The 14,000-nt window shown below is 42.1% G+C and overlaps 1 protein-coding gene across 1 annotated transcript in view; it reads left to right on the top strand.

The window, feature by feature from the left end:
- The window catches only part of LOC128663672 (zinc metalloproteinase-disintegrin-like batroxstatin-1), a gene marked incomplete in the record, with an annotated part of 230,860 nt that overhangs the window by 126,280 nt on the left and 90,580 nt on the right, over nt 1-14,000 (top strand). The window contains 1 exon segment of the mRNA XM_053718114.1: nt 207-376. Coding sequence (XP_053574089.1) covers nt 207-376 — 170 coding nt within the window.

Here is a 14,000-nt window from a genome sequence, read left to right as displayed (position 1 = left end):
TTAGAGATAGTGGGTTTTGGTTGTCCATTTGATTTCACTGTGAAGAGAGATTGTTCTTTGTTCTAAAAATGCAGTTTTGCTTTAGTTCTAAATTTATTACTCAATCCCTGTGTGATAAGAAAACCATATTACATATTTCAGGTTTATTATTTATCAGTATGAAGAACTCTTTTACTTTTCTAACAAATTAAAATGTGTTCACACAGGTGTACAAAGCCATAAACACATTTGTGGCCCTAACTGGCATGGAAGTTTGGAATACAGAAGACAAGTTTGAAGTAGTCACTTCAGCTGGAGTTAATCTTGACCGTTTTTCTGCCTGGAGGAAAAACACGCTTCTTCCTAAAATACCAAATGATAATGCTCAGTTTCTCACGTAAGGTCGTCTCCAAGGATTTATTTATATATACCTGTGACAAAAGTCTGTAGTAATGTAATGTAATGAGATAGAAAATAAACTTTTATGACAGTTTAGTAAGTTTGGGGAGTAAAATGTTTTATTTGTTATTTCATTTTTATATAATATAATTTAATACCTAGTCCATTAGTCCCAGACTTGTGTGTATGTGTATATACATATGTATATATATAAAACATGGAAGGGGACTGCACTCTCAGACTGGTCTGGGTACACATCCCATGACCCTGCAACATGCACAGCCCTGGGTGCTCAATAGCACTCTCCGGAAGCTGCACTGTCCCCAGAGTCCTTATGGGCCTTGCACCCAGACAAGGCCCATAGGGACTCTTGGGACAGTGCAGCTTCCTGAGAGTGCTATTAAAAAACAAATTAATACAACACACAGAGGAAGTCCAGCACTCACTAAGATTAAAAGCATTCAGCTAAGATAAAAAGCAAAAAAGGAGGAGTTAGTTACTGCATCTTGCTAAATGGGAGAAGCCCAGGTACCACGTCAAGGTCTCTCCCAAAACCTGGGTCCCTAAACAGCCAAACAATGCAAAGTGAAGGGTGCACAGAATTATGTAATCACCCTAGACACATACATATATAAAATATTTATTTACATATAATATTATAGTTTGTTATATTCTACCATATAAAAAAAACCTCTGAAACAAATACAGGTAGCCCTCAGTTTACGCCGGGGTTAGATTCCAGAAGGAATGGTTGTAAATCGAAACCGTTGTAAATTGAAACCCAGTTTATAATGTAAGTCAATGGGAAGGCCCCTCTCAAATTGTCATAAGTAACACCTAATACATTATTTGTAAAGCTTTGAAATGAAGACTTTAAATGCTAAACAGCATTATAAACCTAATAAAATAATCACACAACATAGAATATATAATTAAACTAAGTTAAATGATTTTATTTTTTTGCTAAACAGCATTATAAACCTAATAAAATAATCACACAACACAGACTTCACTTGCATTTTTCTGCAAACAGTTCTTTCTATGCATTCCAATCTGGACTGATTTATAGACAGGAAGATCTTGTTCCTTTGAAATCTGCTCGATAGCTCAGGTCTGGTTAAACTGATTAATTTCAGCTTTCTTGACTTTGCTGCAACACAAGCGGACAGCTCCGCCTACTGACTATTTTAATAAATGCACTGCTTCTCAATGCTTTTCAATAGTAGTCACATGACTGTAAAAAAAGGTTGTTATTCTGAAACGGTGTAAATTGAACCGTTGTAAAACGAGGGCCACCTGTATTAAAAATATACAAAGTGATTAATATTTTAATCAAATATATAAAATTGTAATATTTAAGTAGGGTACGTGAAATCCAGTTTTAGAAATGAGTATTAATGCTGACTATCCCTTATTTAGACCATGAGGCATTTTTAAGAAATGTCTTGCGGACCTGATCCGACAGTGCGGATGAGGTCCGCAAGACATCGCTGAATGCGGAGAGCAATACGCTCTCCGCATTTAACATTGCACCAGCAGCAACGTCGCCTCCTGCAGACACGCGGCCAATGGGCCACCAGCAGGGGGTGTCAATCAACCCGATCGTACTTGATCGTGTTGAATTGTTGTGATTCCTGTCCGCCTGCTCAGAGCAGGTGGACAGGGTTATGGAGCAGCGGCCTTTTGGAGCTTGATAGATAGGCCCCCATATATCATGCAAGCCTCTAAATTTGCTCACATCCTTTTTAAAGATGTGGTCTGCAAAACTGAATATGATACTTTGGATAAGGCTTTACACAAGGGCATGCATTTGTTATGTTCCAAACACCAGTATTTTAAACAATGTGTCTGCAAAAGGATTTGGTGCTGCCTTGTATTGCATTGGCGATGATCTAATTTATACGGTAAAAGACACTGCGAACTCTCATGACGCACTGTTTAATATTCTGCTGCATGAAGCATATTTAGATACTTTTGTTTTCCATGTACAATTAATGCTCTCAGTGCAAGCATTGATACATTTTACTACAATTATGTTTGTTAATACAAGTATATTGCAAAAATGCATTCTATTCAAAATTAAAATGTGCTTATGTCCTTTTTAGTTTTAGCTAGAGTGTCCCTATTCTCTTACACATGCTTAGTTATCTCAATGCATGTAATAATAAAATATTTAAAGTGTTTACAAACGGTATTAAACACAATAAATTGAAATTAAAGTGTTAATGAAGCAAATACAGTATGAATAATTTCTACTGTGCACTCTAATAGTGAGATACTTATAAAATGAAAACTTCCGATATTGTGGTTCCAATGGAACCGGTAACATTAAATTTGATCCAAATCCTGTGTCGTCTGTAAGGATATCTCAATGCCATAACAGAAATACATACAATAAAATTGAATAAAAGTCTCTGTAAAAACTTTAAAAGTCACTTATAATAGACGTTTTCATTAGGAAATTTCTCACTACTAGAGCACACAGTGGCAATTATTCACCATATTTTTATCCCATTTATTTCAATATATGCCTGATGTTAATTCAATAACTTCAAAAAAATCTGATGCAAATTTGGCATATCTGAATTATCCTATTTGGATAAGATTGGTCTTTGTATGATGATACATATATCTGTGTGATGGAGGAAAAACAGTCACTACAATATTTATTTTCTTCTTAAAAGGGAAGAGTCCACAGCTGCATTCATTCCTTTTGGGAATTAAGGACCTGGCTACCAGGAGGAGGCAATGACACCCCAGCCAAAGGCTTAAATACCTCCCCCACTTCCTTCATCCCCCAGTTATTCTTTGCCTTTCGTCACAGGAGGTTGGCAGAGAAGTGTCAGAAGTTCGAGATAGTCTCTTATGGAGGGTAGTACTCTTCACTATGGGACTGTAGTTTTAAGTAATCCTGTCAGCCTCTCAGTGAGAGCATGGGTCAAAGTTAGAGTCTGGAGATACAGTGGGAGTTCTTCTGCAAATCCATCCCGACTCATATTAACAGCTCCTCGGTAATCAGCGTTGACGAGTTTCGCTGCCTACCTTTATTCACTCAAGTCCATGTCAGAAGCAATGCTACTGTCTGTCACACTTGAAGGGCCGTGTTCCTGTTCCACGTCATAGATTCCGGTAAGATCATTTAATTTTATTTCAATATATGAATGTAATGTTAATGAAATTTGACAGGGTCCCAGCAGGACTTCTTTTATCTTAAGGTAAGGAATCATGGGTTAATATCTCCTGAGGGGGGTTAATGAACAGGGGGGACTTTTAATCATGTTTGTTACATGGTTTTATCTACAAATGTGTAGCTTCACTTAGGCTCACGGCCTTAAGGGACATAACGTCCTTCTTTCATGACACAATCTCTTAGGATTGCGTGCCCTTTTGTCTCATTTATATCTCCCAAATGAAGTTTTTCTTCGATATTATCCATGCTCCGTTAACGTAGGTCCATCGAGTGTGGCATCGCCCGATTCGGTTAGACCTTCTGGGGAAACATTGGCCCCTGAAGCTTCAGGGGCCCCAGTCTCGGAGCTGAGGTCTCCAGTAGATCCGGCGAGGGATGATTTTGCCTTCCGCTATAGGCTGGCTTGCCTTCGGGTTCTTTTAGTGGGCAGAGGGATCCCCGGGCCTTAGAAGCGAGATAGCAAAATGGATATGACGTTGGGGGATGAAGCCAATCTCCTTACCGTCTTTATTTTTCTTTATGTTTTCGGTTCCATTTTGAGCTTGGGTGAATGAGGCCTCTAGGGCTAGTCCTGTTGTCGTTCTCATTCGCCTTGGGCGATCACCCGATGGGTGCTACCTTTCAATTTATTTGTGATCCAGATGAATGTGTTTAATTTGCTTTTCCTTAAGCTCAGACCTGTTAGTTTCATTTTTGCAAATGTTCTTTTACTGGAACCGATACTTGCGACTAGTGGTCGTGTGAGCACCTCCTCAAGAGTTGTACACTTGTTGAATATTAGAATTTCGTTTTCTAGTTAATTTATCGCTCCTTTGAGGCAAATTTTCTTGGACCTTGAGTAGTTCCAGAGTGTCTTTATACCAGGCTGGTACTGGTCGGGCGCTTTTGCAGCTGTTACCAGGGTTCATGTCACCTTCGGGTGCTGAAATTGCCTCTTGGCCTATTCTATGGACTCCGGGTTCGGATCCTGCTGAAGTTTGAGGCTTGAGGTTTATAGACAACTTCTCCGGACGGAGGGTTGGGTATACCAATCCAGGGTTGGTTAGTTCAGACTACTCGCTTGGGCTCTGTTTCTGCTCTTGCAGATGACTTCTAGGTTCTTCAGGTCTCTGGGGACTTCAAACTGTTATTTCCTTTAAGTGGAAGTTGGGAGATGTGTGTGACCTGTTTGGTCAGCTGTGCCAGGTGATTACGTTTGGGTTTCACTCAAAGTTCTTCCGTACGCTGCCTCTTAAGCCTATTGCGCTCTTCTTGTGATTTCCATCCTTCCCCACTTTTGGTGGGATTGCCTGGTTGAGTACGCGGGCATGTTTTGTCTCCTCGTTTAGAGTTCTGATACTCTGAGGAGGTGGTGTGCAGGGGTTCCCTGCCTTCTATGTGAGCTATGGCTCCGGTTTGCCTTCTCAAGGTAATTTTCCTTGCTTAATAGCTTCTTCAAGCTCTCTGACTGTCGTCTGTTCCATTTAGAGACCATCGGTCGGACTACAGTCTTGGCGTTGGGGTGCCTGTGGCATAGAGGATACCCGTCTGCCTGGAATCTGAGAGACTGGGATTCGATTCCTGGTTCTTCCCTATTATTCTCAATGTTAATCTAGCTGGCTTATCAGTAGAGTATCAAGGGCCGCCCTTCGAGGGTCAGACAGTTGTCCTTTTTCCTTGAGACTCTGTTTGGTGTTCTGTGGGCGGTGCCGTATGTTAATTCTCTGAAATGGCTAGCGGGGCTTTGGGTTATATTTTGCCTTTGGGTATTGATGTTACCCTGCCAATCTGGGTATCACGTTTCGTCGCTTGCTTATGAGTTATCTTGCGGTCCATTTCCACTGGGTGCTGATCCATCATCGCTCTTGGGTCTGAGGCTATCTAGGGTGCCAAGTCTACGGACTTTAGAGGTACGCTTCTCCTTGAGGGAGGCAGCTTGGGGTCTTTCAGAGATTGGATCTTGTGATCGGTCATGTTAAGGACCCTGACCTTGGCCCATGTTTCTCCTTGGAAGGTGTGGACGATTTGGTTCACGCTTGCAGTTTGTGGTCCCGCGGGCCCCTTTGGCAGGGGCTGGGGCTCTGTGAGAGATGTCTATCTGAAGGGCTTAGACCTTTGGTCTTTCTGACAGGCTCCTACCTGTCTTCTGGTGCTCTTACAATGTTCCTGTAGACGCCAGAGGCTTTTACCTGGGTTGGGAAATGGCTGAGGAGTCTCGCCTCCATGGTAGGTGATTTTTCCGTTGTTTTCATTCCCTTCTTTCCAGAAGTAGGGTTGGGTTTCCGGGTTCGGAATTACTTTTGTATTTGTGGAAGTCCTGGGGATCCTTGGTCCTGCCTTGCTTATGAATTACCTTGCGGTCCATTTCCACTGGGTGCTGATCCATCATCGCTCTTGGGTCTGAGGCTATCTAGAGCGCCAAGTCTACAGACTTTAGAGGTACGCTTCTCCTTGAGGGAGGCAGCTTGGGGTCTTTCAGAGATTGGATCTTATGATCGGTCATGTTAAGGACCCTGACCTTGGCCCATGTTTCTCCTTGGAGGGTGTGGATGATTTGGTTCATGCTTGCAGTTTGTGGTCCCGCGGGCCCCTTTGGCAGGGGCTGGGGCTCTGTGAGAGATGTCTATCTGACGGGCTTAGACCTTTGGTCTTTCTGACGGGCTCCTACCTGTATTCTGCTGCTCTTACGATGTTCCTGTAGACGCCAGAGGCTTTTACCTGGGTTGGCGAAGTGGCTGAGGAGTCTCGCCTCCATGGTAGGGGATTTTTCTGTTGTTTTCATTTCCTTCTCTCCAGAAGTAGGGTTGGGTTCCCGGGTTCGGAATTACTTTAGTATTTGTGGAAGTCCTGGGGATCCTTGGTCCTGCCTTGCAGGGGTTTTTCCCTTCCTGCGTTCAGGTTCCTGGGAAGGGGACTGTGATGTAGTGTCAGGGTTCCTGTAGCAGGAGGCTGTAGGTGGCTCCCGTGGGGGCTTCTACTACGTGTATCCATTATAGAGATACTGAGGTTTTAGGGGATATCTTCCCTTGGGAAGTGTGCCCCTTTTTTTGCCCTCAACTACGGGTAGGGGGTCTCGTACCCGAACACAATGTTTTCCTGACTTTCTGGAGCATGCTGTTTGTAGCTGCAGTCTAACAGGGGAAGTTGTTCCCCTTTGATCCTTTTTCTTTTCCTGTAGTCTGGGACTCTTGTCTTTGGTTTCTTTTTTGAACCCTTTGGGCTGGAACCGGTATACTGGACGGAAGGTTGGGGATCGGTTACTCTATGTAGTGTTGACCATTTTCTGCTGTTGTCTCTCCGTGAGGGGGGACTTTGGATGTTCTCCCCTTTTCCTCTGGCGTCTGGTGCCGGGAGAAGTCGCTTCTTGGAGCGCTATCTGTAGACTGCAGTCCTTGGGAGTTTGCAGTTGCAATTTTCTCAGTAATGGTGTATCCAGTTTCAACTCAGTGCTTTTTGTTGCACCTTTCAAGGTTTGCATTAGCAATAGACTCGGCCTTCATTTGGGTGGCTGGTAGGTGAGAGTTCCTGTTCGGGCGGGTTGAGTTCTCTGGGAGAGCTCTATTCTAGCTGCTGGGATGTTTTTCCTGTTCTGCTGTCTCCGCCTATTAGCCTCCGGAATGTTAGGGGGCATCGGGGGACTCATAAGTTTCCTGGAGTACCTTAGGGTATGTATGGAATTGGGGACGTGATGGGTTACTCCTGTCCTTTTGGGGACACGTTCCCGGTGTATGGATCCTTCCTTTTGGGTCTTATGATCTAGGCAGTTTTTGTCTCCTTAGAAGTTGCCTTCTGGGACAACCATGGGTTGTTCTACCGGTGGAGTGGGAAAAATTATTTGGATTTTTCTGGTCTCTGGTTCCCTTTTGGGAGGACTGATGAGGATTATGTTGGCCGGGTACATTCTTGGGAGTCGTGACCTGTGGGACCTGTCGTTTCCTCAGGAGTGACTGGACCTGTTGGACTTTAGATTGAGTGGTCTCTAGTTTGGCCTGCGTGGTGTAACTAATGTGCAGTTACCTGGGCCCTGATTTTTTTCTCCTGTGTCGCGTGTACTTAATGTATGGGTTGTTGAGTAATCAGGCTAAGGTGCCTTTTCGAAGGGGCCGCCTTTGTACCCACCCATTTTTTCATTCAGTGTCCTTTAGCTTGGATATTGTTTTCCCAAAAGTAATGAATGCAGCTGTGGACTATTCCCCTTTTTTTTTTTTTTTAAATAAATTTTTTATTGAGGCATTGAGAATAAACAACACAACAGAGAATATATCCAGGCACAAAAGAGAAGTAAAAAAAAAAAAAAAGAAACTTATGCATTTCACATATGAAAAATAAACAAGAAGTGGAACATTGGTGTACTAATAAAACATTTGTTATCACAATATCTAATCCATAGTTGTGTCATATTTATAGAGAAGAGTCAATGCCATAAAATATTGCTAGATCAATAACAGAAGAATAACAGATGATATAAGTTATAGTACCACCTTCGTAATCTTGAGAATAAAATGTGCAACTGTATGTATAAAACTTGTGTGACTAGGACATATAGGAATGAAACCTCGATTTTCAAAACTGATAACTAGTGGCCCCTACCCCAGGATAAGAGGTATTCTATAAGCTAAAAAATAGTGAGAGGTAGGGAGTTGGCTTTTGTCAGGCCTCCCGTAGGCCTGAGTGTATGGGAGGGGGGGGGGGAAGCAGCGGACAAGAGCCGCTCGTAATGGAGGGGGGGGGCGCAGAACCAGCTAAGGGAAAAAAAAATATAAAAAAAATATGTAGGCACAGACTGCAGGGCTATGTAACTTTATGGTGTAAAGAGCTCCAAGATGGAGGGTGAATGTCCAGAGTGTTGTGGTCAGGGCCCATGTGAAACTGTGAGATGTACCCCTAGGCTAACTACCATAAAGAGATATCATTTTAACAACAGTGAGCTAGTCCTGAAGGGACAAGGATCGCACTAATGAGACATGAATATGAATCAATTTGAGTATGATGAGTAATAGGGTATAGGCTGCTTACAGTCATTTAAAGGGTAGCCGTAAAAACTATATCAGAGTTGTGAGGTTGCAATGGTAGACTATTTTAAGAAAGCTATATATAACCAATATAGGTAGTCAGCGTATAGTAACGTGAGTAACCAATACTTAGGATTAACATTTAGGATATGAATATCTGTCAGAAGATGTACTACCTGTATATATCTAAAACAATATGTTATGGAGTTTTAATTGTCGAGAGGGTACTATACTGGTTGCAATAGCTCCTAAATGAATAGTATAAGTTATGAATTATAAGTTACGAGTAGGTAAGTACACTAGGATAGTGTTTAAATAAGGAAGCTTAGGGGCAGTAAGTAGGACAAAGGAGTGGGCAACTATGGCACTGTATCAGACTCAGGCCTTTGAAAACCTCTTGTTCATCATAAGTAAAACTGTGCAGAATGACCAGATAATTTTAGCTTACATGTAATAGATAACATAAATCAGGGTGAACTGCTATATAATGCACAGGTGTAAATACTAGAGCGGTTTCCACATTACTGCAATTTGCTCCCTATCCTCACCATCGGTAATCTTATACGGGTACTGGATAAATGCTGTATCTCCCCTCAGGGGTTAATGTCACCACTGGACAAAGACGGAAAAGGGAAATTGGATATGACCCACTCTGGTTCACAAAGTGGGAAAGGGTGAGGGGAGATACTTTACTCATCTGCCCTGTGCTATATATTATAGGAGTGGAATTATTACTAGAAAAATGTTTGGGCTGTTCTAACAAGAGGTAGTCCTATAGGTCTAATATAAAGGACAAAGAAGTATCCCAGTAAGTCCGTCTTGCACAATGCTTAGATATTAGGGGCTAAACCCATGCTTACTATGTAAGAACTGGTCTTAAGAATTGTGAATATACTATAGTAATACTATGAAGGAGTTTCACAGTATGTACAGAGAAGTAGCAGTTATAGAAAATATTAAATTTCTCACACGTGTAATGCTTACAAAAGGCTATGATTTTAGCTTAATATATATATCTGAATGTAAGGTAGATGATAAATAGTTTTACCCTGAAGCATCCCTGAAAACTGCATAACTAAGTAAACAAATTTTAATAAAAGGATAATAGAAGGAATATTATAACAGACATACCTTCATAGACATGCAAAGCTCAGAAACCTTTATCTCTGGGATTAGATGAGCAGGGACTTTGAACCCAAGGGGCTTAGTAGGAGAAAGATGTAACCTGCCTAACGGTAATACATGAAACATGGGAGGGCATATATCATTTTATAGGTCTCAAATTAGAAGTTATACTAGTACCCAGAATATCAACCAATATAAGCAATGTTTCCAATAAACTCAATACCAGAAACTTAAGTAGTTGAATATACCATTGAGATTGCATATAGCACAAACAATAGGTAATGGCAGCAAGAACACAATAAAAATAATCAATGCAACACATGTTAGTATTGAATTTGGGATATCAATATAAGTTATAGTAGCCCTAAGTCCTGATGTACAAATATTATCCAATTATAAGGTATTCAGCTTCCAACCACTATTAGTTTCTATCGTAATGTTAACTGAACATAGCATACCCGGTATAAAATTTATATTATCTACTGTAAGTTAATAAGTGGTTAAAAGAATGTTAGATTGTCATAGTTATACAGATAGATTAAACATGTTCAGGACTCATTGTATAAGGCATCATGAAGAGCAACAAATTTTACATTAGCAAAATAGAAAATGAACCTATGGAGTTGGAAAAAAAACAAAAAAAAAACATCCAGCATAACAGTAAGGGAACTTTGGACTATATTGAGATGAAGGACACCAAGTGGCAATTAAAAGTTGCTTAAAATAATAACTGGTGTTGGCGTATCTCTTGCAGGGAGCTATGGGCTGTAAAAACTTAGGTGCAAATAGTAAAGGAGTTCGAAAGTCATTGTTGAGAGGTCTACATCATGAATAACGTAAGGACAGCAGTTATTTGACCACGGGTCATCCGGGACTCACTCAAGCAATCCATGCACTGTCCAGCACTTATAAGTGTATCTGCTCAGCCAAGAAGTAATATGAGGCCTCCATGATCTACTGCACGTAGCTTTAGAGTAAGCAAGCATGGTGGGATGCAAGCGTCCAATTTAAACTGGCTAGGGAAAAAAAAATTAAAAAAATGCAAACATAAAAAAAATAAAAACTATGGGGCAAACAGACTTACGAGCAGTGTAGTCTAAGTACTGAAGACTTGCTAGCTCCGCTGACCAGTCTTACCACTACTTTAGCCCACTCCGACTATACATCTGAGTCGGATGGAGGGTTGAGCTCTGCCACTCCGTTGCGGTGCGGTTGCAGCTAGGAAAACTCCAGGTCCTTTTGTCTCCTTAACCGGGTCACGGCCCGGACTGTGAAGTCCAAGAGCGTTGCCTGAAATACCCTCAGGGGGGTACTGGGAGCCCACAGCTGACTTATGTGCAATAGGAATCTGTGCTGATCTCGTATGCATCTGGGAACTCTCTCCAAGACTGCCAGAGCTCAAAAGATAGGCCACCTCTCCGGGTATGCGACAGGGATGCTTGCACCCTCCCAGGTTAGGTCCATTGACACGAGACTTAGGTGAGTGACTATCTGGAACTAGCGTCGGCTTAGGCAGCATGTCGCCGTGTGAAGTGAGGGTTTCACTGTGCTTTATCGCCTCTGCATCCATGTCCGTTGGAGCAGAAGACCTGCTATATTTAATAAATTCAATGTCCGCTGCTTGACATTCTGATGCTGGCGTAAAAGCAGAGATCAAAAGCATTATATCCTCCTTCATGGTCTGAAAGTGCCTCTCTATGAGATGTTGAGTGCGCTGCTCCCATGAGTCTATGGCCTCCATAACAGCCATGTTAGGCAGCTCCTGGGGAGACCACATGGCGTAGTCTAAGGAGATAGCTCAGATTTATATTCACAAATTGATCCCTTGTTAGCGTTCTCAGGAGCCCAGGTGACTACATTTACTGTCTGAGCTAGTAAAGAAAAGATTTAGGTCCCTTATGGATAAATTATATCGTGCAATTATAGCTGGAAATTAGGAGCTTCATAAAAACACGTCTGTCTGCCACTGAAGCTGGTTCCGCCCCCCTCTGACTCTTCCCTTTTAAGAAGAAAAACATAAATTATGCTTACCTGATAATTTCATTTTCTTCTGAAGGGAAGAGTCCACAGCTCCCGTCCGTGTTTTTATCTTTGAGGCGGCTGTAATTTTGTTCTTCTGGCACCTTTTTTACCCTGATATTTCTCCTACTGTTCCTTGTTCCCTTGGCAGAATGACTGGGGGATGAGGGAAGTGGGGGGAGGTATTTATGCCTTTGGCTGGGGTGTCTTTGCCTCCTCCTGGTGGCCAGGTTCTTAATTCCCAAACGTAATGAATACAGCTGTGGACTCTTCCTTTCAGAAGAAAATGAAATTATCAGGTAAGCATAATTTATGTTTTCTTTCACCCCTTAACCCAATCCAACGTGTGTATATATATATATATGTCATGCAGTACTACGCTCATCGTACCATATAACATATATATACGTCTCAGCTTGAAAAAGCTCCAGCAGTCTAGGCTATAAAGTGACAGCCGAGACTGCTGTTCCTGAGCTGCTGGCAATCTGTCCTCATATGGTAACAGAGCACGATCAGTGCTTCATTATAAAATGAGTGTAGATTGTCATATTGTTACAGACAGTGACATGGTCTGTGTCACTGTCTATAATGATCTCCTTCAGTGCTGCTGGGAGGTGCAGGTGGGAAGGAGGGAGGCGGGTGGGTGACACAGAGGTGGAGGGAGAGTGAGGGAGTGGGAGGGGTCCTACACTACAGAAAATAAAGGGACCGATTTACTAAAGTGCAGACAGACATGATACAATGTAGCGTATCATGTCCTCCGCACGTTGATAAATGCCGACAGCATACGCTGTCGGCATTTATCTTTCCACAAGCAGTTCTGGTGAACTGCTTGTGCAATGCAGCCCCTGCAGATTTGCGGCCAATCGGCCGCTAGCAGGGGGTGTCAATCAGGCGGATTGAAATCCGCAGCCTCAGAGGCAGCGGACAAGTTATGGAGCAGCGGTGTTTATACCGCTGCTTCATAACTACTGTTTCCGGCGAGCCTGAAGCTTGATAATTCGGCCCCAAAGTATGGAAGGGAGAGGGAAGGAAGGGACACTAAACTACAGAAAAAAAAAATCAGGGTGTAGAATCGCTGTCGCAGGGAGCCGGTACACTACTGAAAAACATAATAAATAAAAAAATAACATAAATTTGTACCTAAACTGGGCACTGGCAGAAAGCTGCCAGTACATAAGACGGCGGACACCTTTAGGAGGGGGGAGGGTTATAGAGCTGTTTGGGAAGGATTATGGAGGTGGGATGGTAAGGGGGGATCATACACGGCAGAAAATAAATACATTTATTTTAAACAAAAAGAACTAAAACGTAATATTGGGAAACTGTCTGCCAGTACCTAAGATGGTGGTGAGGAGTGTGTGTTGTGGTGGTGGTGGTGGAAAGCTGTTTGGGAGAGATCAGTGAGGTGGGAGGGTAATCCTTACTCTAGAATACTATAATCCGTACTAGCTAACTAATTAACCCCTTCACTGCCAGGAATGTCAGAAGTATGGTGCGCAGCTGCAATTAGCGGCCTTCTAATTACCTAAAAGCAATGGAAAAGCCATGCATATCTGCAACTTCTAAACAAAGAGGACCCCCATATAAGCTTTTACATTAATTTGTGTTATAAAACTGCACAAGCTGTATGTACATAATTTCAGTGAGGAACAAATTTGTCAAAAAGTGTTTTTCTCCAACATAGGTGTGTCCGGTCCACGGCGTCATCCTTACTTGTGGGATATTCTCTTCCCCAACAGGAAATGGCAAAGAGCCCAGCAAAGCTGGTCACATGATCCCTCCTAGGCTCCGCCTACCCCAGTCATTCTCTTTGCCGTTGTACAGGCAACATCTCCACGGAGATGGCTTAGAGTTTTTTAGTGTTTAACTGTAGTTTTTATTATTCAATCAAGAGTTTGTTATTTTAAAATAGTGCTGGTATGTACTATTTACTCAGAAACAGAAAAGAGATGAAGATTTCTGTTTGTATGAGGAAAATGATTTTAGCACCGTAACTAAAATCCATGGCTGTTCCACACAGGACTGTTGAGAGCAATTAACTTCAGTTGGGGGAACAGTGTGCAGTCTCTTACTGCTTGAGGTATGACACATTCTAACAAGACGATGTAATGCTGGAAGCTGTCATTTTCCCTATGGGATCCGGTAAGCCATGTTTATTAAGATAGTAAATAAGGGCTTCACAAGGGCTTATTAAGACTGTAGACTTTTTCTGGGCTAAATCGATTCATTATTAACACATATTTAGCCTTGAGGAATCATTTATTCTGGGTATTTTGATATGATTATATCGGCAG

Source organism: Bombina bombina, chromosome 6 (assembly GCF_027579735.1).
Source record: "Bombina bombina isolate aBomBom1 chromosome 6, aBomBom1.pri, whole genome shotgun sequence".
Classification (NCBI taxonomy): domain Eukaryota; kingdom Metazoa; phylum Chordata; class Amphibia; order Anura; family Bombinatoridae; genus Bombina; species Bombina bombina.
The sequence above is the reverse complement of the archived record's forward strand: the minus strand, read 5'-3'. Positions and strand labels throughout refer to the sequence as shown.